This window comes from Neophocaena asiaeorientalis, unplaced genomic scaffold (assembly GCF_003031525.2).
Source record: "Neophocaena asiaeorientalis asiaeorientalis breed wild unplaced genomic scaffold, Neophocaena_asiaeorientalis_V1.1 scaffold556, whole genome shotgun sequence".
NCBI lineage: Eukaryota > Metazoa > Chordata > Mammalia > Artiodactyla > Phocoenidae > Neophocaena > Neophocaena asiaeorientalis.
The window spans coordinates 1,056,712-1,083,293 of NW_020171832.1; the positions used below are offsets into that span (position 1 = coordinate 1,056,712).

Here is a 26,582-nt window from a genome sequence, read left to right on the forward strand (position 1 = left end):
AAGAATCGTGTGGCATTAATTCTAGGGCCAGGGACTTCCCTGGTGGCACAGAGGTTAAGACACCATGCTCCCAATGCAGGGAGCCTGGGTTTGATCCCTGGTCAGGGAACTAGATTCCACATGCATGCCACAACTAAGAGTTCGCATGACACAACTAAGGAGCCAGCGAGATGCAACTAAGGAGCCTGCCTGCTACAACTAAGACCTGGTGCAACCAAATAAATAAATAAATATTAATTATCTAGGGCCATAATATCACAAATTATGCTAACTGCCTCCCATCTTATTCAGTGCTTCACCACAGCAACAAGCAAAACCCCAAGGGAATCAAAGCAGTGGTACATACACGGGGATCAAAGTCCTCAGAAGTGCACACTGACCAGTCTCTTGAAAAACCGAGATCTATAAACATATATTTAGTGATCCTTGGTTGTCTCATTTTTTTCTGAATTTCAGTTTATTTTTTATACAGCAGATTCTTATTAGTTACCTATTTTATACATATTGGTGTACATAGGTCAATCCCAACCTCCCAGTTCATCCCACCCCCGCCAACACCCACGTTCCCTCCTTGGTGTCCATACGTTTGTTCTGTACATCTATGTCTCCATTTCTGCTTTGCAAACCAGTTCACGTGTACCATTTTTCTAGACTCCACATACATGAGTTAATATACGATATATTTTTTTCCCTTTCTCACTTACTTCACTCTGTATGGCAGTCTCTAGGTCCATCAACGTCTCTACAAATGACCCAATTTTGGTCCATTTTATGGCTGGGGAATATTCCACTGTATATATGTACCACATCTTTATCCATTCGTCTGCTAATGGGCATTTAGGTTGCTTCCATGACCTGGCTATTGTAAATAGTGCTGCAATGAACACTGGGGTGCATGTGTCTTTTTCAATTATGGTTTTCTCTGGGTATATGCCCAGTAGTGGGATTGCTGAATCATATAGTAATTCTATTTTTAGTTTTTTAAGGAGCCTCCATACTGTTCTCCATAGTGGCTGTATCAATTTACATTCCCACAAACAGTGCAAGAGGATTCCCTTTTCTCCACACCCTCTCCAGCACTTGTTGTTTGTAGACTTTCTGATGATGACGACCATTCTAACTCATGTGAGGTGATACCTCATTGTAGTTTTGATGTGCATTTCTCTAATAATTAGTGATGTTGAGCAGCTTTTCATGTGCCTCTTGGCCATCTATATGTCTTCTTTGGGGAATGTCTACTTAGGTCTTCTGCCCATTTTTTGATTGGGTTGTTTTTTAAATATTGAGCTGCATGAGCTGTTTATATATTTTGGAGATTAATCCTTTGTCCGTTGATTCGTTTCCAAATATTTTCTCCCATTCTGAAGGTTGTCTTTTCGTCTTTTTGCCTTGTTTATAGTTTCCTTTGCTGTGCAAAAGCTTTGAAGTTTCATTAGGCCCCATTTGTTTACATTTCCATTACTCTAGGAGGTGGGTCAAAAAAGATGTTGCTGTGATTTATGTCAAAGAGTGTTCTTCCCATGTTTTCCTCTGAGTTTTATAGTGTCTGGTCTTACATTTAGGTCTTTAATCAATTTTGAGTTTATTTTTGTGTATGGTGTTAGGGACTGTTCTAATTTCATTCTTTTACATGTAGCTTTCCAGTTTTCCCATCATCATTTATTCAACAAACTGTCTTTCCTCCATTGTATATCCTTGATCCTTTCTAATATAGTAGTTGACCATAGGTGCGTGCGTTTATCGCTGGGCTTTCTATCCTGTTCCATTGATCTGTATTTGTTTTTATGCCACTACCATACTGTTTTGATGACTATAGCTTTGCAATATACTCTGAAGTCATGGAATCTGATTCCTCCAGCTCCGTTTTTTTCCGACAAGATTGCTTTCGCTATTTGGGGGCTTTTGTATATCCATACAGAGATACAGATTTTAAGATTTTTTTGTTCCAGTTCTGTAAAAAAATGCCACTAGTAACCTGATAGGAATTGCACTGAATCTGTAGACTGCTTTGGGGAGTACAGTCATTTTCACAATGTTGATTTCTCCAATCCAACAATATGGTATATCTCTCCATCTGTTTATGTCATCTTTGATTTCTTTCATCAGTGTCTTATAATTTTCTGAGAAGTATTTTTTTCAAATGCACTTTTTTAATAAACATCTTTATTTGAGTATAATTGCTTTACAATGGTGTGTTACCTTCTGCTTTATAAACAAAGTGAATCAGTTATACATATACATATGTCCCCATATCTCTTCCCTCCTGCATCTCCCTCCCTCCAACCCTCCCTAACCTACCCAGCTAGGTGGTCACAAAGCACCAAGGTATTCTCCCTGTGCTTTGTGGCTACTTCCAACTAGCTATCTATTTTATGTTTGGTAGTGTATATATGCCCAGGCCACTCTTTCACTTTGTCAGAGCTTAACCTTCCCCCTCCCCGAACCCTCAGGTCCATTTTCTAGTAGGTCTGTGTCTTTATTCCCAATGTGCCTCTAGGTTCTTCATGACCTTTTTTTTTTTCAGATTCCATATATATGTGTTAGCGTACGGTATTTGTTTTAATCTTTCTGACTTACTTCACTCTGTATGACAGATTCTAGGCCCATCCACCTCACTAGAAATAAACAAATTTCGTTTCTTTTTATGCCTGAATAATATTCCATTGTTTGTATGTGCCACATCTTCTTTATCTATTCATCTGTTGCTAGACACTTAGGTTGCTTCCATATCCTGGCTATAGTAAATTGAGCTGCAATGAACATATTCGTACATGACTCTTTTTGAATTATGGTTTTCTCAGGGTATATGCCCAGTAGTGGGATTGCTGGGTCATATGATAGTTCTATTTTTAGTTTTTAAAGGAACGTCCATACTGTTCTCCATAGTGGCTGTATCAATTTACATTCCCACCAGCAGTGCAAGAGTGTTCCCTTTTCTCCACACCCTCTCCAGCATTTATTGTTTGTAGATTTTTTGATGATGGCCATTCTGACCGGTGTGAGATGATATCTCATTGTAGTTTTGATTTGCATTGCTGTGATGATTAATGGTGTTGATCATTCTTTCATGTGTCTGTTGGCAATCTGTATATCTTCTTTGGAAAAAAGTCTATTTAGGGCTTCTGCCTAGGTTTGGATTGAGTTGTTTGTTTTTTTGATATTGAGCTGTATGAGTTGCCTGTGAATTTTGGAGATTAATGCTTTGTCAGTTGCTTCATTTGCAAATATTTTCTCCCATTCTGAGGGTTGTCTTTTCATCTTGTTTATGGTTTCCTTTGCTGTGCAAAAGCTTTTAAGTCTCATTAGGTCCCATTTGTTTTTTGTTTTTATTTCCATTTCTCTAGGAGGTGGGTCAAAAAGGATCTTGCTGTGATTTATGTCACAGAGTGTTCTACCTATGTTTTCCTCTATGAGTTTGATAGCATCTGGCCTTACATTTAGGTGTTTAATCGATTTTGAGTTTATTTTTGTGTATGGTGTTAGGGAGTGTTCTAATTTCATTCTTTTACATGTAGCTGTCCAGTTTTCCCAGCACCACTTATTGAAGAGGCTGTCTTTTCTCCACTATATATTCTTGCCTCCTTTATCAAAGATAAGGTGACCATATGTGCATGGGTTTATCTCTGGGCTTTCTATTCTGTTCCATTGATCTGTATTTCCGTTTTTGTACCAGTACCATACTTTCTTGATTACCGTAGCTTTGTAGTAGACTCTGACATCAGGTAGCCTAATTCCTCCAGCTCCGTTTTTCTTTCTCAAGATTTCTTTGGCTATTCGGGGTCTTCTGTGTTTCCATACATATTGTGAAATTTTTTGTTCAAGTTCTGTGAAAATTGCCATTGGGAGTTTGATAGGGATTGCACTGATTCTGTAGATTGCGTTGGGTAGTAGAGTCATTTTCACAATGTTGGTTCTTCCAATCCAAGAACATGGTATATCTCTCCATCTGTTTCTATAATCTTTAATTTCTTTCATCAGTGTCTTATAATTGTCTGAATACAGGTCTTTAGTCTACTTAGGTGGGTTTATTCCTAGATATTTTATTCTTTTTGTTGCAGGGGTAAATGGGAGTGTTTTCTTTATTTCACTTTCAGATTTTTCATCATTAGTGTATAGGAATGCAAGCGATTTCTGTCCATTAATTTTGTACCGTTACTTTACCAAATTCATTGATTAGCTCTTGTAGTTTTCTGGTAGCATCTTTAGGATACTCTACATATAGTATCATGTCATCTGCAAACAGTGACAGCTTTACTTCTTTTCCGATTTAGATTCCTTTTATTTCTTTTTCTTCTCTGACTGCTGTGGCTAAAACTTCCAAAACTATGTTGAATAAGAGTGGTGAGAGTGGGCAACCTTGTCTTGTTCCTGATCTTAGTGGAAATGGTTTCAGTTTTTCACCATTGAGGACGATGTTGGCTGTGGGTTTGTCATATATGGCCTTTATTATGTTGAGGAAAGTTCCCTCTATGCCTACTTTCTGGAGGGATTTTATCATAAATTGGTGTTGAATTTTGTTAGAAGTTTTGCCTGCATCTATTGAGATGATCATATGGTGTTTCTCCTTCAATTTGTTAATATTGATAATAATGGTGTATCACATTGATTGATTTGCATATATTGAAGAATCCTTGAATTCCTGGGATAAACCCCACGTGATCATGGTGCATGATTCCTTTAATGTGCTGTTGGATGCTGCTTCCTAGTATTTTGTTGAGGATTTTTGCATCTATGTTCATCAGTGATATTGGCCTGTAGTTTTCTTTCTTTGTGACATCTTTGTCTGGTGTTGGTATCAGGGTGATGGAGGCCTTGTAGAATGAGTTTGGGAGTGTTCCTCACTCTGCTATATTCTGGAAGAGTTTGAGAAGGATAGGTGTTAGCTCTTCTCTAAATGTTTGATAGAATTCGCCCATGAAGCCATCTGGTCCTGGGCTTTTGTTTGTTGGAAGATTTTTAATCACAGTTTCAATTTCAGTGCTTGTGATTTGTCTGTTCACATTTTCTACTTCTTCCTGGTTCAGTCTTGGAAGGTCATATATTTCTAAGACTTGGTCCATTTGTTCCAGGTTGTCCATTTTACTGGCAAATACTTGCTTGTAGTACTCTCCCATGATCCTTCGTATTTCTGCTGTGTCAGTTGTTACTTCTCCTTTTTCGTTTCTAATTCTATTGATTTAAATCTTGTCCCTATTTTTCTTGATGTGTCTGGCTAATGGTTTGTCAATTTTGTTTATCTTCTCGAAGAACCAGCTTTTACTTTTATTGCTCTTTGCTATCGTTTCCTTCATTTCTTTTTCATTTATTTATGATCTAATCTTTATGATTTCTTTTCTTCTGCTACCTTTGGGTTTTTTGGTTCTTCTTTCTCTAATTGCTTTAGGTGTAAGCTTAGGTTGTTTATTTGAGATGATTCTTGTTTCTTAAGGTAGGATTGTATTGCTATAAACTTCCCTGTTAAAACTGCTTTTGCTGCATCCCATAGGTTTTGGGTCATCGTGTTTTCATTGTTATTTGTCTCTAGGCATTTTTTGATTTCCTCTTTGATTTCTTCACTGATCTCTTGGTTATTAAGTAGTGTATTGTTTAGCCTCCATGTATTTGTATTGTTTTACAGATTTTTTCCTGTACTTAATATCTAGACTCATAGTGTTCTGGTCATAAAAGATACCTGATACAATTTCAATTTTCTTAAAATTACTACAGATTGACTTGTGACCCAAGATATAATATATCCTGGAGGATGTTAAATAAGCACTTCAGAAGAATGTGTATTGTTGTTTTTGGATGGAATGTTCTATAAATATCAATAAGTCCATCTTGTTTAATGTATCATTTAAAGCTTGTGTTTCCTTATTTTCAGTTTGGATGATGTGTCCATTGGTGAAAGTGGGGTGTTAAAGTACCCTACTATTATTGTGTTATTGTTGATTTCCTCTTTTACGGCTGTTAGCATTTGCCTTTTGTATTGAGGTGCTCTTATGTTGGATGCATAAATTTTTACAATTGTTATATCTTCTTCTTGGATCAATCCTTTGATCATTATATAGTGTCCTTTGTCTCTTGTAATAGTCTTTTTTTTAGTCTATTTTGTCTGATATGAGAATTGTTACTCCAGCTTTGATTTTCACTTGCATGGAGTATCTTTTTCCATCCCCTCACTTTCAGTTTGTATGCATCCCTAGGTCTGAAGTGGGTCTCTTGTAGACAGCATATATACGGACCTTGTTTTTGTATCCAATCAGCCAGTCTATGTCTTTTGGTTGGAGCATTTAATCCATTTACATTTTAGGTAATTATCGATATATATGTTCCTATTACGATTTTCTTAATTGTTTGGGTTTGTTATTGTAGGTCTTTTCCTTCTCTTGTGTTTACTGCCTAGAGAAGTTCTTTTAGCATTTGTTGTAAAGCTGGTTTGGTGGTGCTGAACTCGCTTAGCGTTTGCTTGTCTGTAAAGATTTTAATTTCTCTGCCAAATCTGAATGAGATCCCCTGCTGGGTAATCTTGGTTGTAGGTTTTTCTCCTTCATCACTTTAAATATGTCCTGACACTCCCTTCTGGCTTGCAGAGTTTCTGCTGAAAGATCAGCTGTTAACCTTAAGGGGATTCCCTGGTGTGTTATTTGTTGTTTTTCCCTTGCTGCTTTTAATATTTTTTCTTTGTATTTAATTTTTGATAGTTGGATTAATATGTGTCTTGGCATGTTTCTCCTTGTATTTATCCTGTATGGAACTCTCTGTGCTTCCTGGACTTGATTAACTATTTCCTTTCTCATATTAGGGAACTTTTCAACTATAAGCTCTTCAAATATTTTCTCAGTTCATTTCTTTTTCTCTTCTTCTTCTGGGAACCCTAAAATTCGAATGTTGGTGCATTTAATGTTGTCCCACAGGTCTCTGACTGTCCTCAATTCTTTTCATCCTTTTTTCTTTATTCTGCTCTGCAGTAGTTATTTCCACTATTTTATCTTCTAGGTCACTTATCCGATCTTCTGCCTCAGTTATTCTGTTATTGATCCCTTCTAGAGAATTTTAAATTTCATTTATCGTGTTTTTCATCACTGTTTGTTTGCTCTTTAGTTCTTCTAGGTCCTTGTTAAACGTTTCTTATATGTTCTCCATTCTATTTCCAAGATTTTTGATCACCTTTACTATCACTACTCTGAATTCTTTTTCAGGTAGACTGCCTATTTGCTCTTCATTTGTTAGGTCTGGTTGGTTTTTACCCTGCTCCTTCATCTGCTGTGTGTTTCTCTATTTTCTCATTTTGCTTTTCTTACTGTGTTTGGGGTCTCCTTTTTGCAGGCTGCAGGTCTGTAGTTCCCATTGTTTTTGGTGCCTGTCCCCAGTGGCTAAAGTTAGTTCAGTAGGTTGTGTAGGCTTCCTGGTGGAGGAGACTAGTGCCCCTGTTCTGGTGGATGAGGGTGAATCTTGTCTTTCTGGTGGGCAGGTCCACGACTGGTGGTGTGTTTTGGGGTGTCTGTGGCCTTATTATGATTTTAGGCAGCCTCTCTGCTAATGGGTGGGGTTGTGTTCCTGTCTTGCTAGTTGTTTGGCATAGGGTGTCCAGCACTGTAGCTTGCTGGTCATTAAGTGAAGCTGGGTCTTCACACTGAGATGCAGATCTCTGGGAGATTTTTGCCATTTGATATTATGTGGAGCTGGGAGATCTCTTGTGGACCAATGTCCTGAAGTTGGCTCTCCCACCTCAGTGGCACAGCCCTGACGCCTGGCTGAGGCACCAAGAGCCTGTCATCCACAAGGCTCAGAATAAAATGGAGAAAAGAAAGAAAGGAAAGAAAGAAAAGAAAAGAAAGAAAGAAAGAAAGAAAAGAAAGAAAGAAAGAAAGACGATAAAATAAAGTTATTAAAATAAAACATTATTTTAAAAAAATTTTTAAGTAATTTAAAAAAAAACGCACACACAGATGCCTAGGACAAATGGTAAAAGCAAAGCTATAAAGACAAAATCACACACAAAAGCATACACATACACACTCACAAAAAGGGAGAAATATATATATATCATTGCTCCCAAAGTCCACCTCCTCAATTTGGGATGATTCATTGCCTATTCAGGTATTCCACAGATGCAGGGTACTTGAAGTGCATTGTGGAGATTTAATCTGCTGCTCCTGAGGCTGCTGGGAGAAATTTCCCTTTCTCTTCTTTGTTCACACAGCTCCTGAGGTTCAGCTTTGGATTTGTACCCGTCTCTTCATGTAGGTCACCTGAGAGCATCTGTTCTTCACTCAGACAGGACGGGGTTAAAGGAGCAGCTGATTCGGGGGCTCTGGCTCACTCAGGCCAGGGGATGGAGGGGTACAGAATGCGGAGGGAACCTGCCACGGCAAAGGCCAGAGTGACGATGCACCAGCCTGAGGTATGCAGTGTTCTCCCGGGGAAGTTGTCCCTGGATCACGGAACCCTGGCAGTGGCAGGCTACACAGGCTTCAGGAGGGACAGTGTGGATAGTGACCTGTGCTTGCACATAGGCTTCTTGGTGGCTGCAGTAGCAGCCTTAGCGTCTCATGGCTGTCTCTGGGGTCCACACTGTTAGCCGCCTGAGTACAGGTCTTTTAACTCCTTTGGTAGGTTTATTCCTAGGTATTTTATTTTATTTGTTGTAGTGGTGAATGGAATTCTTTCCTTAATTGTTCTTTCTGATCTTCTGTTGTTAGTCTATAGGAATGTAAGAGGTTTCGGTACATTGATTTTGTATCCTGCAACTTTACCAAATTCATTGATTAGCTCTGGTAGTCTTCTGGTGGCATCTTTAGGATTTTCTAAATATAAGTATCATGTCATCTGCAGTGACAGTTTTACTTCTTCTTTTCCGGTTTGTATTCCTTTTTCTTCTCTGGTTGCCATGGCTAGGACTTCCAAAATTATGTTGAATAACAGCGGCAAGAGTGGACATCCTTGTCTTGTTGCTGATCTCAGAGAAAATGCTTTCAGTTTTTCACCATTGAGAATGATGTTTGCTGTGGGTTTGTCATATATGGCCTTTATTATGTTCAGATGTTCCCTCTATGCCCACTTTCTGGACAGTTTTTATTCTTAGCATAAATGATGTTGAATTTTGTCAAAAGCTTTTTCTGCATCTATTGTGATGATCATATGGTTTGTATTTTTCAATTTGTTAATACAGTGTATCACATTTATTGATTTGTGTATATTGAAGAAGCCTTGAAACTCTGGGATAAACCCCACTTGATCATGATGTATGATCCTTTTAATGTGCTGTTGGATTCTGTTTGCTAGTATTTTGTTGAGGATTTTTGCATCTACATTCATCAGTGATATTGGTGTGTAATTTTCTTTTTTTGTAGTATCTTTGTCTGGTTTCGGTATCACGGTGATGGCAGCCTCATACAATGAGTTTGGGAGTGTTCCTTCCTCTGCAATTTTTTGGAAGAGTTTGAGAAGGATGGGTGTTAGCTCTTCTCTAAATGCTTGAGAGAATTCACCTGTGAAGCCATGTGGTCCTGGACTTTTGTTTGCTGGAAGATTTTTAATCACAGTTTCAATTTCTTTACTTGTGATTGATCTGTTCATATTTTCTATTTCTTCCTGGTTCAGTCTTGGAAGGTTATACCTTTCTAAGAAGTTGTCTATTTCTTCCAGGTTGTCCATTTTATTGGCACAGAGTTGCTTGTAGCAGTCTCTTAGGATGCTTTGTATTTCTGCGGTTGTACCATTCCCTTTTTCATTGCTAATTTTATTGATTTGAGTCCTCTCCCTCTTTTTCTTGATGAGTTTGGCTAAAGCTTCATCAATTTTGTTTATCTTCTCAAATAACCAGCTTTTAGTTTTATTGATCTTTGCTAGCATTCCCCCCTTTTTCTTTTCATTTATTTCTGATTTGAAAATGATTTCTTTCCTTCTACTAACTGGGTTTTGTTTGTTCTTCGTTCTGTAGTTCCTTTAGGTGTATGATTAGATTGTTTTTTTGAGATTTTTGTTTCCTGAGATAGGATTGTATTGTTATAAACTTCCCTCTTAGAACTGCTTTCGCTGCATCCCATAGGTTTTGGATTGTCGTGTTCTTGTTGTCATTTGTCTCTAGGTATTTTCTGATTTCCTCTTTGATTTCTTCAGTGATCTCTTAGTTATTTAACTTATTGTTTAGCCTCCATCTGTTTGTGTTTTTTAACATTTTTCTCCCTGTGACTTCTAATCTCATAGCAGTGTGGTCGGAAAAGATGCTTGATATGATTTCAATTTTCTTAAATTTACCAAGGCTTGATTTGTGACCCAAGATGTGACCTAACCTAGAGAATGGTCTGTATGCACTTGAGAAGAAAGTTTAACCTCCTGTTTTTGAATGGAATGTCCTATAAATATCAATTAACTCTACCTTGTCTATTGTGTCATTTAAAGCTTGTTTTTCCTTATTAATCTTCTGTCTGTCTGATCTGCCCATTGGTGTAATGAGGTGTTAAAGCCCCTCACTATTACTGTGTTACTGTCGATTTCCTCTTTTATAGCTGTTAGCATTTGCCTTATGTACTGAGGTGCTCCTATGTTGGGTGCATATATATTTATAATAGTTATATATTCCTGGATTGCTCCCTTAATCATTATATGGTGACCTTCCTTGTCTCTTGCAACATTCTTTATTTTACAGTCTATTTTATCTGATATGAGTATTGCTATCCAGCTTTCCTTTGTTATCCATTTGCATAGAGTATCTTTTTCCATCCCCTCACTTTCAATCTGTTTGTATCTGTAGGTGTGAAGTGGGTCTCTTGTAGACAGCATATATATGGGTCTCTTGTAGACAGCATATATATGGGTCTTGCTTTTGTAATTTTTCAGCGAGCCTGTGTCTTTTGGTTGGAGCATTTAATCCATTCACGTTTAAGGTAATTATAGATATGTATGTTCCTCTTAACGTTTTTTTAATTGTTTTGGGTTTGTTTCTGTAGGTCATTTTCTTCTCTTATGTTTCCCACTTAGAGAAGTTCCTTTAGCATTTGTTGTAGAGCTGGTTTGCTAGTGCTGAATTCTCTTAGCCTCTGCTTGTCTGTAAAGCTTTTGATTTCTCCATCGAAATCGAATGTGATCCTTGCTAGCTAGAGTAATCTTGACTGTAGGTTCTTCCATTTCATCACTTTAAATATATCATGCTACTCCCTTCTGGCTTGTAGATTTTCTGCTGAGAAATCAGCTGTTAACCTTATGGGAGTTCCCTTGTATGTTCTTTGTCATTTTTCCCTTGTTGCTTTCAATAATATTTCTTTGTCTTTAATTTTTGTCAGTTTGATTACTAAGTGTCTCGGCGTGTTTCTCCTTGGGTTTATCCTGCCTGGGACTCTGCGCTTCCTGGACTTGGGTGGCATTTTCCTATCCCATGTTAGGGAAATTTATGATTATAATCTCTTCAAATATTTTCTCGGGTCCTTTATCTCTCTGTTCTCCTTCTGGGACCCCTATAATGTGAATGTTGGTGCATTTAATGTTGTCCCAGAGGTCTCTTAGTCTGTCTTCATTTCTTTCCATTCTTTTTTCTTTATTCTGTTCCACGGCAGTGAATTCCACCATTCTGTCTTCCAGGTCACTTATCTGTTCTTCAGCCTCAGTTATTCTGCTACTGTTTCCTTCTAGTGTATTTTTCATTTCAGTTAATGTATTGTTCATCCGTTTGTTCTTTAATTCTTCTAGGTGTTTGTTCTTTAATTGTTCTAGGTCTTAGTTACACATTTCTTGGATCATCTCAATCTTTACCTCCATTCTTTTTCCAAGGTCCTGGATCATCTTCACTATCATTATTCTGAATTCTTTTTTTGGAAGGTTCCCTACCTTCACTTCATTTAATTGATTTTCTGGGGTTTTATCTTCTTCCTGCATCTGATACACAGTCCTCTGCCTTTTCATTTTGTCTATCATTCTGTGAAGGTGGTTTTTGTTCCACAGGCTGCAGGATTGTAGTTTTTCTTCCTTCTGCTCTCTCTCCAAACCCCACACTCCAGAGGCCCCCGCTTTGGCCGTGGTGCCTCTCCCCTTCCACAGAGGTCCTAAGCAGAGGCCCCGCCCCATGCTTGAACATCACCCTGCCTAGGCCCTGCCCCGAAGGTCTTTTCTGGCTGCATGTGTCGTGAGCCTAGCCCCCGCCTCCCACTCAAACATCACCCCGGCTGTCCTTTTAAAGAATTTTAAAAACTAGGATCTTTATTTGGTAGCAAGGCTGAACAATTGGTGGGCTTCACTATAAGATGCCAAGGCACCTGGCTACTTCACTGGAGAACACCAGTGAATTTGTCGGTCTTTCTCTTAAGCTGGCCAATTACGCAGAGAAGACACCTCCGATTTCCGGCTTATCAGCATTGTGATAGTTTGAATAGAGGAAGTGGCAAGGGGGAGGGAGATACCATTCAGTACATAAGATTTTTACTTCATCTTACTTCCACCCTCAGCTATGCCAGGTATTGAGATGCCCAAGAACAAAATCTCTCTTGTTTAGCCTAGAGTTTGTAGAGAATAAATCCACAGTCTTCTGATAAGGAGGGATAGCAGCAGTGTGTTCCTGTTTTAAGGAAAAATGATCTACTTCTCAGATTTTTAACCAATCCATTTTAGGCTAACCCAGTGAACCAGGACCCATAAGGGGTCCAGGACCCAACTCTTGAGCCTACATGTAAGTCTTCTGTTTTGTTGGCTTCCTTCCCTCACCCCACACCCCAAGGTTTTGGAGTCATCCATTCTACTATGACAGTTAACAAGGACAGATGCAGGTTTTCTTGGAGCTGAAACTTAGACAACTTGGGGGTCCTCTTCAAGAAAAAGAATAACAAATCAGGAGAGGGGGAAGATGATGGAAGAGTAAGATGCGGAGATCACCTTCCTCCCCACAAATACATCAGAAATACATCTACACGTGGAACAACTCCTACAGAACACCTACTGAACGCTGGCAGAAGACCTCAGACCTCCCAAAAGACAAGAAACTCCCCACGTACCTGGGTAGGGCAAAAGAAAAAAGAATAAACAGAGACAATAGAATAGGGACGGGACCTGCACCAGTGGTAGGGAGCTGTGAAGGAGGAAAGGTTTCCACAAACTAGAAGCCCCTTCGTGGGCGGAGACTGCGGGTGGCAGGGTGGGGGTGCTTCGGAGCCATGGGGGAGAGCGCAGCAACAGGGGTGCAGAGGGCAAAGTGGAGAGATTTCCGCACAGAGGATTGGTGCCGACCAGCAGTCACCAGCCCCAGAGGCTGGTCTGCTCACCTGCTGGGGCGGGCGGGGCTGGGAGCTGAGGCTCAGGCTTTGGTCTGAGCGCGGGGAGAGGACTGGTGGTGTGAACACAGCCTAAAGGGGTTAGTGCACCAAGACTAGCCAGGAAGGAGTCCAGGAAAAGTCTGGACCTGCCGAAGAGGCAAGACACTTTTTCTTCCCTCTTTGTTTCCCGGTGCGCGAGGAGAGGGGATTAAGAGCGCTGCTTAAAGGAGCTCCAGAGACGGGCTCCAGCCACGGCTATCAGAGCTGACCCCAGAGACAGGCATGAGACGCTAAGGCTGCTGTTGCCGCCACCAAGAAGCCTCTATGCAAGCTCAGGTCATTCTTCACACCTCCCTTCCGGGGAGCCTGTGCAGCCCGCTACTGCCACGGTCCAGGGATCCAAGAACAACTTCCCCAGGAGAATGCACGGCGCGCCCCAGGCTGGAGCAACGTCACGCCGGCCTCTGCCGCCACAGGCTCGCTCCACACTCCGTACCCCTCCCTCCCCCAGGGCTGAGTGAGCCAGAGCCCCCCGAATCAGCAGTTCCTTTAACCCTGTCCTGTATGAGTGAAGAACAGACACCCTCCGGTGACCTACACGCAGAGGCGGGGCCAAACCCAAAGCTGAACCCCGGGAGCTGTGCGAACAAAGAAGAGAAAGGGAAATCTCTCCCAGCAGCCTCAGGAGAAGCGGATTAAATCTCCACAATCAACTTAATGTACCCTGCATCTGTGAAATACCTGAATAGACAACGAATCATCCCAAATTGAGGAGGTGGACACTGAGAGCAACATTTATGATTTTTTCCCCTTTTTCAATTTTTGTGAGTGCATATGTGTAGGCTTCTATGTGAGATTTTGTCTGTATAGCTTTGCTTTCACCATCTGTCCTAGGGTTCTATCTGTCCATGTTTGTTATCTTTTTTACTTTTTAAATAATTTTTTTTCTTAATAATTTTTTTATTTTAATAACTTTATTTTATTTTACCTTACTTTATGTTATTTTCTTTTATCCCCTTCCTCCTTCCCTTCCTTCCTTCCTTCCTTCCTCCCTCCCTCCCTTCTTTCCTTTTCCTCCTTTTCTTCCTTTCTTTCTACTTTTTCTCCCTTTTATTCTGAGCCACGTGGATGAAAGGCTCTTGGTGCTGCAGCCTGGAGTCAATGCTGTGCCTCTGAGGTGGGAGAGCCAACTTCAGGACACTGATCCACAAGAGACCTCCCAGCTCCACGTAATATCAAACGGTGAAAATCTCCCAGAGATCTCCATCTCAACACCAGCACCCAGCTTCACTCAACGACCAGCAAGCTACAGTGCTGGACATCCTATACCAAACAACTGGCAAGACAGGAACACAACCCCACCCATTAGCAGAGAGGCTGTCTAAAATCATAATAAGTCCACAGACACCCCAAAACACACCACCAGATGTGGACCTGCCCACCAGAAAGAAAAGATCCAGCCTCATCCACCAGAACACAGGCACTACTGCCCTCCACCAGGAAACCTACACAACCCACTGAACCAACTTTAGCCACTGGGGACAGACACCAAAAACAACGGGACTCCGAACCTGCAGCCTGCAAAAAGGAGACCCCAAACACAGTAAGATAAGCAAAATGAGAAGATAGAAAAACACACAGCTGATGAAGGAGCAAGATAAAAACCCACCAGACCTAACAAATGAAGAGGAAATAGGCAGTCTTCCTGAAAAAGAATTCAGAATAATGACAGTAAACATGATCCAAAATCTTAGAAACAGAATACAGAAAATGCAAGAAACATTTAAAAAGGACCTAGAAGAACTAAAGACGAAACAAGCAATGATGAACACAATAAATGAAATTAAAAATTCTCTAGGGCTTCCCTGGTGGTGCAGTGGTTGAGAGTCCACCTGGAGATGCAGGGGACGTGGGTTTTTGTCCCGGTCCGAGAGGATCTCACATGCTGTGGAACGGCTGGGCCCGTGAGCCATGGCCGCTGGGCCCGCGCGTCCGGAGCCTGTGCTCTGCAGTGGGAAAAGCCACAGCAGTGAGAGGCCCGCATACCGCAAAAAAATCAAAACAAAACAAAAAGAAAACTCTAGAAGGGATCAATAGCAGAATAACTGAGGCAGAAGAACGGACAAGTGACCTGGATGATAAAGTAGTGGAAATAACTACTGCAGAGTAGATTAAAGAAAAAAGAATAAAAGGAACTGAGGACAGTCTCAGAGACCTCTGGGACAACATTAAATGCACCAACATTCGAATTATAGGGGTCCCAGAAGAAGAAGAGAAAAAAAAAGGGACTGAGGAAATATTTCAAGAGATTATAGTTGAAAACTTCCCTAATATGGGAAAGGAAATAGTTAATCAAGTCCAGGAAGCACAGAGAGTCCCATACAGGATAAATCCAAGGAGAAACATGCCAAGACACATATTAATCAAACTGTCAAAGGTTAAATACAAAGAAAACATATTAAAAGCAGCAAGGGAAAAATAACACACAAGGGAATCCCCATAAGGTTAACAGCTGATCTTTCAGCAGAAACTCTGCAAGCCAGAAGGGAGTAGCAGGACATATTTAAAGTGATGAAGGAGTAAAACCTACAACCAAGATTACTCTACCCAGCAAGGATCTCATTCAGATTTGATGGAGAAATTAAAACCTTTACAGACAAGCAAAAGCTGAGAGAGTTCAGCACCACCAAACCAGCTTTAAAACAAATGCTAAAGGATCTTCTCTAGGCAAGAAACACAAGAGAAGGAAAAGACCTACAATAACAAACCCAAAACAATTAAGAAAATGAGAATAGGGATGTACATATTGATAATTACCTTAAATGTAAATGGATTAAATGCTCCCACCAAAAGACACAGATGGGCTGAATGGATACAAAAACAAGACCCATATATATGCTGTATACAAGAGACTGACTTCAGGCCTAGAGACACATACAGACTGAAAGTGAGGGGATGGAAAAAGATATTCCATGCAAATTGAAAACAAAAGAATGCCAGAGTAGCAATTCACATATCAGACAAAATAGACTTTAAAATAAAGACTATTAGAAGAGACAAAGAAGGACACTAAATAATACTCAACGGATCGATCGAAGAAGATATAACAATTGTAAATATTTATGCACCCAACATAGGAGCACCTCAATACATAAGGCAAAAACTAACAGCCATAAAAGGGCGAACTGGGGTTTCCCTGGTGACGCAGTTGTTGAGAGTGTGCCTGCTGATGCAGGCGACACAGGTTCGTGCCCCGGTCCAGGAAGATCCCACATGCCGTGGAGCGTCTAGGCCCGTGAGCCATGGCCACTGAGCCTGCGTGTCCGGAGCCTGTGCTTCACAACAGGAGAGGCCACAACAGTGAGAGGCCCGCATACCGAAAAAAAAAAAAAAATCTTCCAACAAACAGACGCCCAGGACCAGATGTCTTCACAGGTGAATTCTTTCAAACATTTAGAGAGGAGCTAACACCTATCCTTCTCAAACTCTTCCAAAATATAGCAGAGGGAGGAACACTCTCAATCTCATTCTACATGGCCACCATCACCCTGATACCAAAACCAGACAAGGATGTCACAAAGAAAGAAAACTAGAGGTCAATATCTCTGATGAACATAGATGCAAAAATCCTCAAAAAATACTAGCAAACAGAATCCAATAGCACATTAAATGGATCACACACCATGATCAAGTGGGGTTTATTCCAGGAATGCAAGGATTCTTCAATATACACAAATCAATCAATGTGAGATACCATGTTAACAAATTGCAGGAGAAAAACCATATGGTCTTCCTCAATAGATGCAGAGAAAGCTTTCGACAAAATTCAACACCCATTTATGATAAAAACCCTGCAGAAAGTAGGCACAGAGGGAACTTTCCTCAACATAATAGAGGCCATATATGACAAACCCACAGCCAACATAGTCATCAATGGTGAGAAACTGAAAGCATTTCCACTACGATCAGGAACAAGACAAGGTAGAATGAACTAAGTCAGAAAGACAAAGACAAGTACCGTATGCTAACCCATATATATGGATTTAAATAAAAAATGTCATGAAGAACCTACGGGTAAGACAGGAATAAAGACACAGACCTACTAGAGAATGGACTTGAGGATATGGGGAGGGGGAAGGGTATTCTGTGACAAAGTGAGAGAGTGCCATGGACATATATACACTACCAAACGTAAAACAGATAGCTAGTGGGAAGCAGCCACATAGCACAGGTAGATCAGCTCAGTGCTTTGTGACCACGTAGAGGGGTGGGATAGGGAGGGTGGGAGACACAAGAGGGAAGAAATATGGGAACATATGTACATGTTTAACTGTTTCACTTTGTTATAAAGCAGAAACTAACACACCATTGTAAAGCAATTATACTCCAATAAAGATGTATTAAAAAAAAAAATAACAAATCAGGCATTTTTAAAAATCGCAAGTTAATACTACCACGGCTAACACAAACTATACACAGAAACACTGCAAATCACAAATATAGCACCAAACCCAGACTAAATGTATCCCCAACTCAACGTTTTCTTAGTGTAATCCCAAAATGCCTGCAGCCACTACAAACCCACCCAAAAGAGAGCAAGTTAGAGTGGAAAGAAAAAGGAATCTAAATTAACAGCCAATTGACAACACTAAATATTTTCTGGAAGAATGTACATAAAACAATATCCCAGAAAATTCTGAGAAAGTATAGTAATGAAAGGACATAAATCCAACCATAGATTAAAATGTACTATGAAACTGTCATGATTATAACAGTTTGGTACTATTTTACATACTGGAGTTAATTTATGAGAAATTACATTGAGGCAACTAGCTAAAGCTTTGGAAGAAAAGAAAACACCTTAATAGCCCCTAATTCCTTATATAATCAATATAAATAAATAAATAAATAAAAATAAAATAAATTAACGGCAAATTATTAAAATATCTTACTTGCAAATTGCATAAAAATTGTAACTAACGGGGCTTCCCTGGTGGCGCAGTGGTTGAGAGTCCGCCTGCCGATGCAGGGGACGCAGGTTCGTGCCCCGGTCTGGGAGGATCCCACATGCCACGGAGCGGCTGGGCCCGTGAGCCATGGCCGCTGAGCCTGTGCGTCCGGAGCCTGTGCTCCGCAGCGGGAGAGGCCACAACAGTGAGAGGCCCGCGCACAGCAAAAAAAAAAAAAAAAAATTGTAACTAACTATGAGAAGACACTACTAGGTTCCTTCCCCAGAGTTTGGTAAAGGCTTGGCTAGTGAGCAGTACTGAAATTTAAGCTTCATTAGCTTAACGGACAAAATCTGCATAATCCATCTGCTTTTCACTTTCCAACATTTCGTTGAAACCATCAGACTGCTATTACCTTCTCCCTATTCCTCATTCTTCTGGCATTATACTTGTTTTATGCCTGTACTGTTATTTTAGTGACGTTTCCAAAGGAGAAAGAAGTAGACTCATCTTTACTTCATGTTTAACTACAACTCTTCATTTTATACTCAACCTTTTGGCATCAATTCCACTGAAATCAATAATATGTAGTTTATATCATTAAACTACTGACTTAATTTCATTATAGCTATTGCTTACATCTTGTGCTTTTAAAGTATAACAGATATCCACAAATGTAAAAGCAGTTAAGGCCTAAGAAGATGAACAGAAAGAACAGAATAGTAGCTGGAAAAAGGTAACTTACTGATCTATATATAACATTAGGAGTAATCAAGTTTCCAAATTTATATTGTGACCCCTCTTGAACCAAAAGCAATTACAAGGTAAAAATAAAAAACAGTTTCAACCATAAGCTTAGTGGGAAAACTGTACTTAGTTAAGGCAGTGTGCTCACTTAATCATACGCTAGATTTGATTAAACAAGTTCTGACATGTAAATTAACTTTTCTGGAGTTCAATACCTTTGACTTGAATTCCAAGCTTTTTGAGGGCCTCTTCAACAGACTGACTTTCTCGTTTTCTCATAAAGCCATTATCAATGTGCACAGCAATGACTTGCTCTTGGTTCAAAGCACGATTCAACAAAGCTGTACAAACTGTTGAGTCTACTCCACCACTGAGCAAAACCTACAGGGTGAAATGAAAAGTCAAACTGAGTAGAATAAGGAAAAAGAAGCTAAGTTATCAGCTTAAATCACTACCTAAAAACACTGTTTGGGGAATTCCCTGGCGGTCCAGTGGTAAGGACTCCATGCTTACTGCCAAGGACCCAGGTTCAATCCCTGGTCGGGGAACTAAAATTCCACAAGCTGTGGAGCACAGCCAAAAAAAAACAAAACAACAAAACAAAAACAAAAACAAAAAACCACTGTCTGTACGAAAGGTATGTATGGTAACTGAAAGAACACACTGAAACAGTGCAACTCAAAAGCACATGATCACCCAGTCAAAATTTAAGGGCTATGCTGAGTAAGCTAACTCTGAGTTCTAATATCACTGACATAAATTTATAGACTTTCAAATATAAATTGCTTACCAAAACTTTTGATGTGCCGACTCTCTCTTTGATCTCTCGAATGCACTCAAGTTCTCTGTTCTGCACAGTGAAGGTCCCACTGCACCCAGCTATGTCGAAGAGGAAATTTTTCAGTATTACTTTCCCATTTTCTGTAAGGCCAACTTCAGGGTGGAACTGGGCTCCATATAACTTTTTAGATTCATTTGCTATACCTTTATAGGGAAAATAATCATAAATTAAAATTTTTTCCTATTGAACAGACTCAACCAGAACCCACAGTAATTTCTCACAATTTCTTCCTCCATAAACGTGGAAACTGATACAAATTAGTGGATTTTTAGCTATGGGGGGGGGAAATACAAATAAAAACTACATTGCCATGGTACAGCTTTATAAAGGTCTTTCCTTATACAGCAATTAATGAACTACATGACCTTGAAATAAGTCCTACAGAGATAATTCACAGTACCCTCAGTTCTCTACCTAGGTTACTGCAATTGTCTTATCTATTTAATGCAGTGATAACTCGATTTTAGATCTCAGTCCCATATGCCTTCACATGCAATGTGCAGGTACCAATTTTCTATATTAGAAAATCCTCATACATTAAACCCATCAGAATATTCTAAATGTTTCTTTCTTGGGTACTATTAACCAAATATAACTTCATTGACTTGATTAATGTGTTTCTGATACTTTATTATCTATAAAGCAGCAGATATTGGGCTAAATGTTTTACATAGACATGTACTACCCCATATCTATGGCTCTGAGATATTATTCCAGGGTTTCAACATCTGACAATCAGTGTTATATATCACATTAACAAAATGAGGGATAAAAATAATATGGTCATCTCAATAGATACAAAAAAAGCAAAAGATAAAATTCAACATCATACATGATAAAAACTCTCAACAAACTGGTAGAGAAGGAACGTACCTCAACATAATAAAGGTCATATACAACAAGTCCACAATTAACATACTCAGTGGTGAAAAGCTTTTCCTCTAAGATCAGGAACAAAACAAGAATTCAACAAAGTATTGGACATCCTAGCCAGACCAGTCAGGCTAGAAAAAAGAAATAAAATCATCCAAATTGAAAACGAAGAAGTAAAACTGTCTCTGCAGATGCCACAACACTGTCTCTAGGAAACCCTAGAGATTCTAACAAAATGTTGTTAGAACTAATAAATTATTTCAGCAAGCTTGCAGAAAAGAAAACCAACCTACAGAAATCAATTGTGTGTGTACTAACAACAAACTGTCAGCAGGAAAAATTAAGAAAACATTGCCATCAACAAAATCAAAAAGAATAAAACACTTAGGAATAAATTTAACCAAAAAGGTCAAAGATCTGTACACTGAACATTGTAAGACCTTGATGAAAGAAACTGAGGAAGGAACAAATAAAAAGATATTCCATCAAAAAGAATAAAACACTTAGGAATAAATTTAACCAAAAAGGTCAAAGATCTGTACACTGAACATTGTAAGACCTTGATGAAAGAAACTGAGGAAGGAACAAATAAAAAGATATTCCATGTTCATAGATTAGAGGAATTACTACTATTAAAATGTCAATTCTCACCAAAGTAATCTACAGATTCAATTCAATCTCTATCAAAAGTGGCAAAATATAAAAGTGGTGACCTAGGGACTGGGGGACGAGGGGAATAGGGAGAGGTTGGTTAAAGAGTACAAATTCTTGGGTTTAAGATGAATAAGGTCTGAGGATCTAATGTATAATATGGTGACTATAGCTGATAGCAAATTTCAGTGATCCAATACAGTGTTAAGAGAGTAGAAATTAAATGTTCTCACCAAAAAAAAGTAAATACAGTTGACCCTTGAACAATCCAAGGCTTAGGGTTACCTATCCTTTGTGCAGTCAAAAATCTGCATATAACTTTACAGTCAGCCCTCTGGATCTGCAATTCCACATCCACAGTTTCAACCAACCACACATCACATAGTACTGAAGGAAATATTTAGCAAAAAAAAAATCCACATATAAGTTGACCCACACAGTTCAAAACCGTGTTTTTCAAGGATCAACTGTATGTGAGCCGATGGATGGGTTAATTAACTCAGAGGGGAAAAAACCTTACACAATGTATATCAAATCATCACATTGTACCCTTTAAATATTTTACAGTTTTGTCAAATATATCTCAATAAAGCTGGAAAACTTAAATTTTAAAAAAAGTTGGGAGAAAAAAACCCACCACCCTAAAATTCTGTGTCCTGAGAAACTACCCTTCAAAAATGCAAGAAAAATAAAAAACTTTCTCAAATGAACAAAAATTGAGGCCATTTGTTGCCAGGAGACTACCTTGCAAGAAATATTAAAAGAAGTTCTTTAGGAAGATTGGTTCAAGATTGTGGAGCAGGGCTTCCCTGGTGGTGCAGTGGTTGAGAGTCCGCCTGCCGATGCAGGGGACATGGGTTCGTGCCCTGGCCCGGGAAGACCCCACATGCCACAGAGTGGCTGGCCCCGTGAGCCATAGCCACTGAGCCTGCGCGTCCAGAGCCTGTGCTCCGCAACGGGAGAGGTCACAACAGTGAGAGGCCCGCGTACCGCAAAAACAAAACAAAACAAAACAAACAAACAAAAAAGATGGTGGAGCAGAAGGATGTGCACTCACTCCCTCTTGCAAGAGCACTGGAATCACAACTAACTGCTGAACAATAATTGACAGGAAGACACTGGAACTCACCAAAAAAGATACCCCACATCCAAAGAAAAAGGGGAAGCCACAATGAGATGGTAGGAGGGGCGCAATCACAATAAAATCAAATCCCGTAACTGCTGGGTGGGTGACTCACAAACTGGAGAACACTTATACCACAGAAGTCCACCCACTGGAGTGAAGGTTCTGAGCCCCACGTCAGGCTTCCCAACCTGGGGGTCCGGCAACAGGAGGAGGAATTCCTAGAGAATCAGACATTGAAGGCTAGCGTGATTTGACTGCAGGACTTTGACAGGACTGGAAGAAACAAGAGACTCCACTCTTGGAGGGCACACACTAAGTAATGTGCACGTCGGGACCCAGGGGAAGGAGCAGTGACCCACAGGAGACTGAACCAGACCTACCTGCTAGTGTTGGAAGGTCTCCTGCAGAGGTGGGGGGTGGCTGTGGCTCACCATAGGCACAAGGACACTGACAACAGAAGCTCTGGGAAGTATTCCTTGGCTTGAGCCCTCCCAGAGTCTGCCATTAGCCCCACCAAAAAGCCAGGAAGGCTCCAGTGCTCAGTCAACTCAGGCCAAAAAACCAACAGGGAGGGAACTCAGCCCCACTCATCAGCAGACAAGCAGATTACAGTTTTACTGAGCTATGCCCACCAGAGCAATACAGAGCTCTACCCATCACCAGGGCATCCCATCAAGAAGCTTGCACAAGACACTTAGACAGCCTCATCCACCAAAGGGCAGACAGCAGAAGCAAGAAGATCTACAATTCTGCAGCCTGTGGAAGGAAAACCACATTCACAGAAAGATAGATTGGATGAAAAGGCAACTGACTTTGTACCAGATGAAGGAACAACATAAAACCCCAGAAAAACAACTAAATGGAGACAGGCAACCTTCCAGAAGAGGAATTCAGAATAATGATAGTGAAGATGATCCAGGACCTCGGAAAATGAATGGAGGCAAAGATCGAGAAGATCCAAAAATGTTTAACTAAGACCTAGAAGAATTAAAGAACAAACACCTAGAAGAATTAACGAACAAAGAAACAGATATGAACAATACAATAACTGAAATGAAAAATACACGAGAAGGAAACAACAGCAGAATAACTGAGGTCGAAGAATGGATAAGTGACCTGGAAGAGAGAATGGTGGAATTCACTGCCGCAGAACAGAATAAAGAAAAAAGAATGAAAAGAAATGAAGACAGCCTAAGAGACCTCTGGAACAACATTAAACACAAAAACATTTGCATTACAGGGGTCCCAGAAGGAGAACAGAGAGAGAAAGGACCCAAGAAAATATTTGAAGAGATTATACTTGAAAACTTCCCTAACATGGGAAAGGAAATAGCCATCCAAATCCAGGAAGAGCACAGAGTCCCAGGCAGGATAAACCCAAGGAGAAACAAGCCAAGACACATAATCAATTTGAGAAAAATTAAAGACAAAGAAAAATTATTGAAAGCAACAAGGGAAAAAGAACATACGAGGGAATTCCCATAAGGTTAAGAGCTGATTTCTCAGCAGAAACTCTACAAGCCAGAAGGGAGTAGCAGGACATGTTTAAAGTGATGAAAGGGAAGAACCTACAATCAAGATTACTCTAGCCAGCAAGGATCTCATTCAGATTCGACAGAGAAATCAAAAGGTAAGAGAATTCAGCACCACCAAAGCAGCTCTACAACAAATTCTAAAGGAACTTTCTCTAAGTGGAAAACATAAGAGAAGAAAAGGACCTATAAAAACAAACCCAAAACAATTAAGAAAATGTTAATAGGACCATACATATCGATAATTACCTTAAATGTGAATGGATTAAATGCTCCAACCAAAAGACACAGGCTCGCTGAATGGATACAAGAGCAAGACCCATATATATACTGTCTACAAGAGACTCACATCAGACCTACAGACACATACAGACTGAAAGTGAGGGGATAGAAAAAGATATTCCATGTAAATGGAAATCAAAAGAAAGCAGGAGTAGCAATACTTGTATCACATAAAACAAACTTTAAAATAAAGAATGTTACAAGAGACAAGGAAGGATGATCAAGGGGGGATCAATCCAAGAAGAAAATTTAACCATTATAAATCTATAGGCACCCAACATAGTAGCACCCCAATACGTAAGGTAACTGCTAACAGCTATAAAAGAAGAAATCCACAGTAACACAATAGTGGGGGACTTTAACAACTCACTTACACGAATAGACATATCATCCAGACAGAAAATTAATAAGGAAACACAACCTTTAAATGACACAATAGACAAGACAGAGTTAATTGATATTTATAGGACATTCTATCCAAAACAGCAGATTACACTTTCTTCTCATTTGCACATGGAACATTCTCCAGGATATATCACATCTTGGGTCACAAATCGAGCCTTGGTAAATTTAAGAAAACTGAAATCATATCAATATCTTTTCCAAGCACAATGCTATGAGAGTAGAAATGAATTACAGGGGAAAAAAACAACATAAAAAACACAAACATGTGGAGACTAAACAATAAGTTACTAAATAACCAAGAGATCACTTAAGGAATCAAAGAGGAAATACAAAAGTACCTAGAGACAAGTGACAACAAAAACACAATGATCCAAAACCTATGGGATGCAGCAAAAGCAGTGCTAAGAGGGAAGTTTATAGCAATACAATCCTATCTCAAGAAACAAGAAAAATCTCAAATAAACAATCTAACCTTACACCTAAAGGAACCAGAGAAAGAAGAACAAACAAAACCCAAAGTTCGTAGAAGGAAAGAAATCATCAAGATCAGAGTATAAATAAATGAAATAGAAACAAAGAAAACAATAGCAAGATCAGTAAAACTAAAAGCTGGTTCTTTAAGAAGATAAACAAAGTTGATAAACCATTGGCCAGATTCATCAAGGAAAAGAGGGAGAGGACTCAAATCAATAAAATTAGAAATGAAAATGGAGAAGTTACAACAGTCACTGCAGAAATACAAAGCATCCTAAAAGTCTACTACAAGCAATTCCATACCAATAAAATGGACAACCTGGAAGACATGGATAACCCTTCCAAGACTGAACCAGGAAGAAATAGAAAATATTAACAGACCAATCACAAGTAATGAAATTGAAACTGTGATTAAAAACCTTCCAGCAAAGAGGAGTCCAGGTCCAGATGGCTTCACAGGCGAATCCTATCAAACATTTAGAGAAGAGCTAACACCCATTCTTCTCAAAGTCTTCCAAAAAATTGCAGAGGAAGGAATAATCCCAAACTCATTCTATGAGGCTACCATCACCCTAATACAAAAACCAGACAAAGATACTACAAAAAAAGAAAATTACAGACTAATATCAATGATGAATACTGATGCAAAAATCCTCAACAAAATACTAGCAAACAGAATTCAACAAAACATTAAAAGGATAATACACCCATGATCAAGTGGGATTTATCCCAGGGATGCAAGGATTCTTCAATATATGCATATCAATCAATGTGATACACCATATTAACAAACTGAAGAATAAAAACCATATGATCATTTCAATAGACGCAGAAAAAGCTTTTGACAAAATTCAACACCCATATATGATAAAACTATCCAGAAAGTGGGCACAGAGGGAACCTACCTCAACAAAATAAAGGCAAAATATGACAAACCCACAGCAAACATCATTCTCAATGGTGAAAAAATGAAAGCATTTCCTCTAAGATCAGGAACACGAGAAGGATATCCACTCTCGCCACTATTATTCAACATAGTTTTGGAAGTCCTAGCCATGGCAATCAGAGAAGAAAAAGAAATAAAAGGAATACAAATTGGAAAAGAAGAAGTAAAACTGCCACTGTTTGCAAATAACACACTATACATAAAGAATCCTAGAGATGACAGCAGAAAACTAGTAGAGCTAATGAATGAATCTGGTAAAGTTGCAGGATGCAAAATTAATGCAGAGAAATCTCTTGCATTCCTATAAACTAACAACAAAAGATCAGAAAGAGAAATTAAGGAAACAATCCCATTCACCACTGCAACAAATAGAATAAAATACCTAGGAATAACCCTGCCTAAGGAGTTAAGAGACCTGTACTCTGAAAACTATAAGACACTGATGAAAGAAATCAAAGATGACACAAACACATGCAGAGATATACCATGTTCTTGGTATGGAAGAATCAATATTGTGAAAAGGACTGTACTAC

General features: G+C 39.4%; 1 protein-coding gene across 2 annotated transcripts in view; it reads right to left on the reverse strand.

The window, feature by feature from the left end:
• Positions 1 to 26,582, reverse strand: part of GMPS (guanosine monophosphate synthase) — a 98,592-nt gene that overhangs the window by 15,929 nt on the left and 56,081 nt on the right. For both annotated transcript variants that reach the window (XM_024741275.1, XM_024741280.1), the window contains 2 exons: positions 19,710 to 19,903; positions 19,135 to 19,300 (listed from right to left, as the gene is read on the reverse strand). In XM_024741275.1, the coding sequence (XP_024597043.1) occupies positions 19,135 to 19,300; positions 19,710 to 19,903 (360 nt within the window). The remainder of the gene's footprint in view (positions 1 to 19,134; positions 19,301 to 19,709; positions 19,904 to 26,582) is intronic.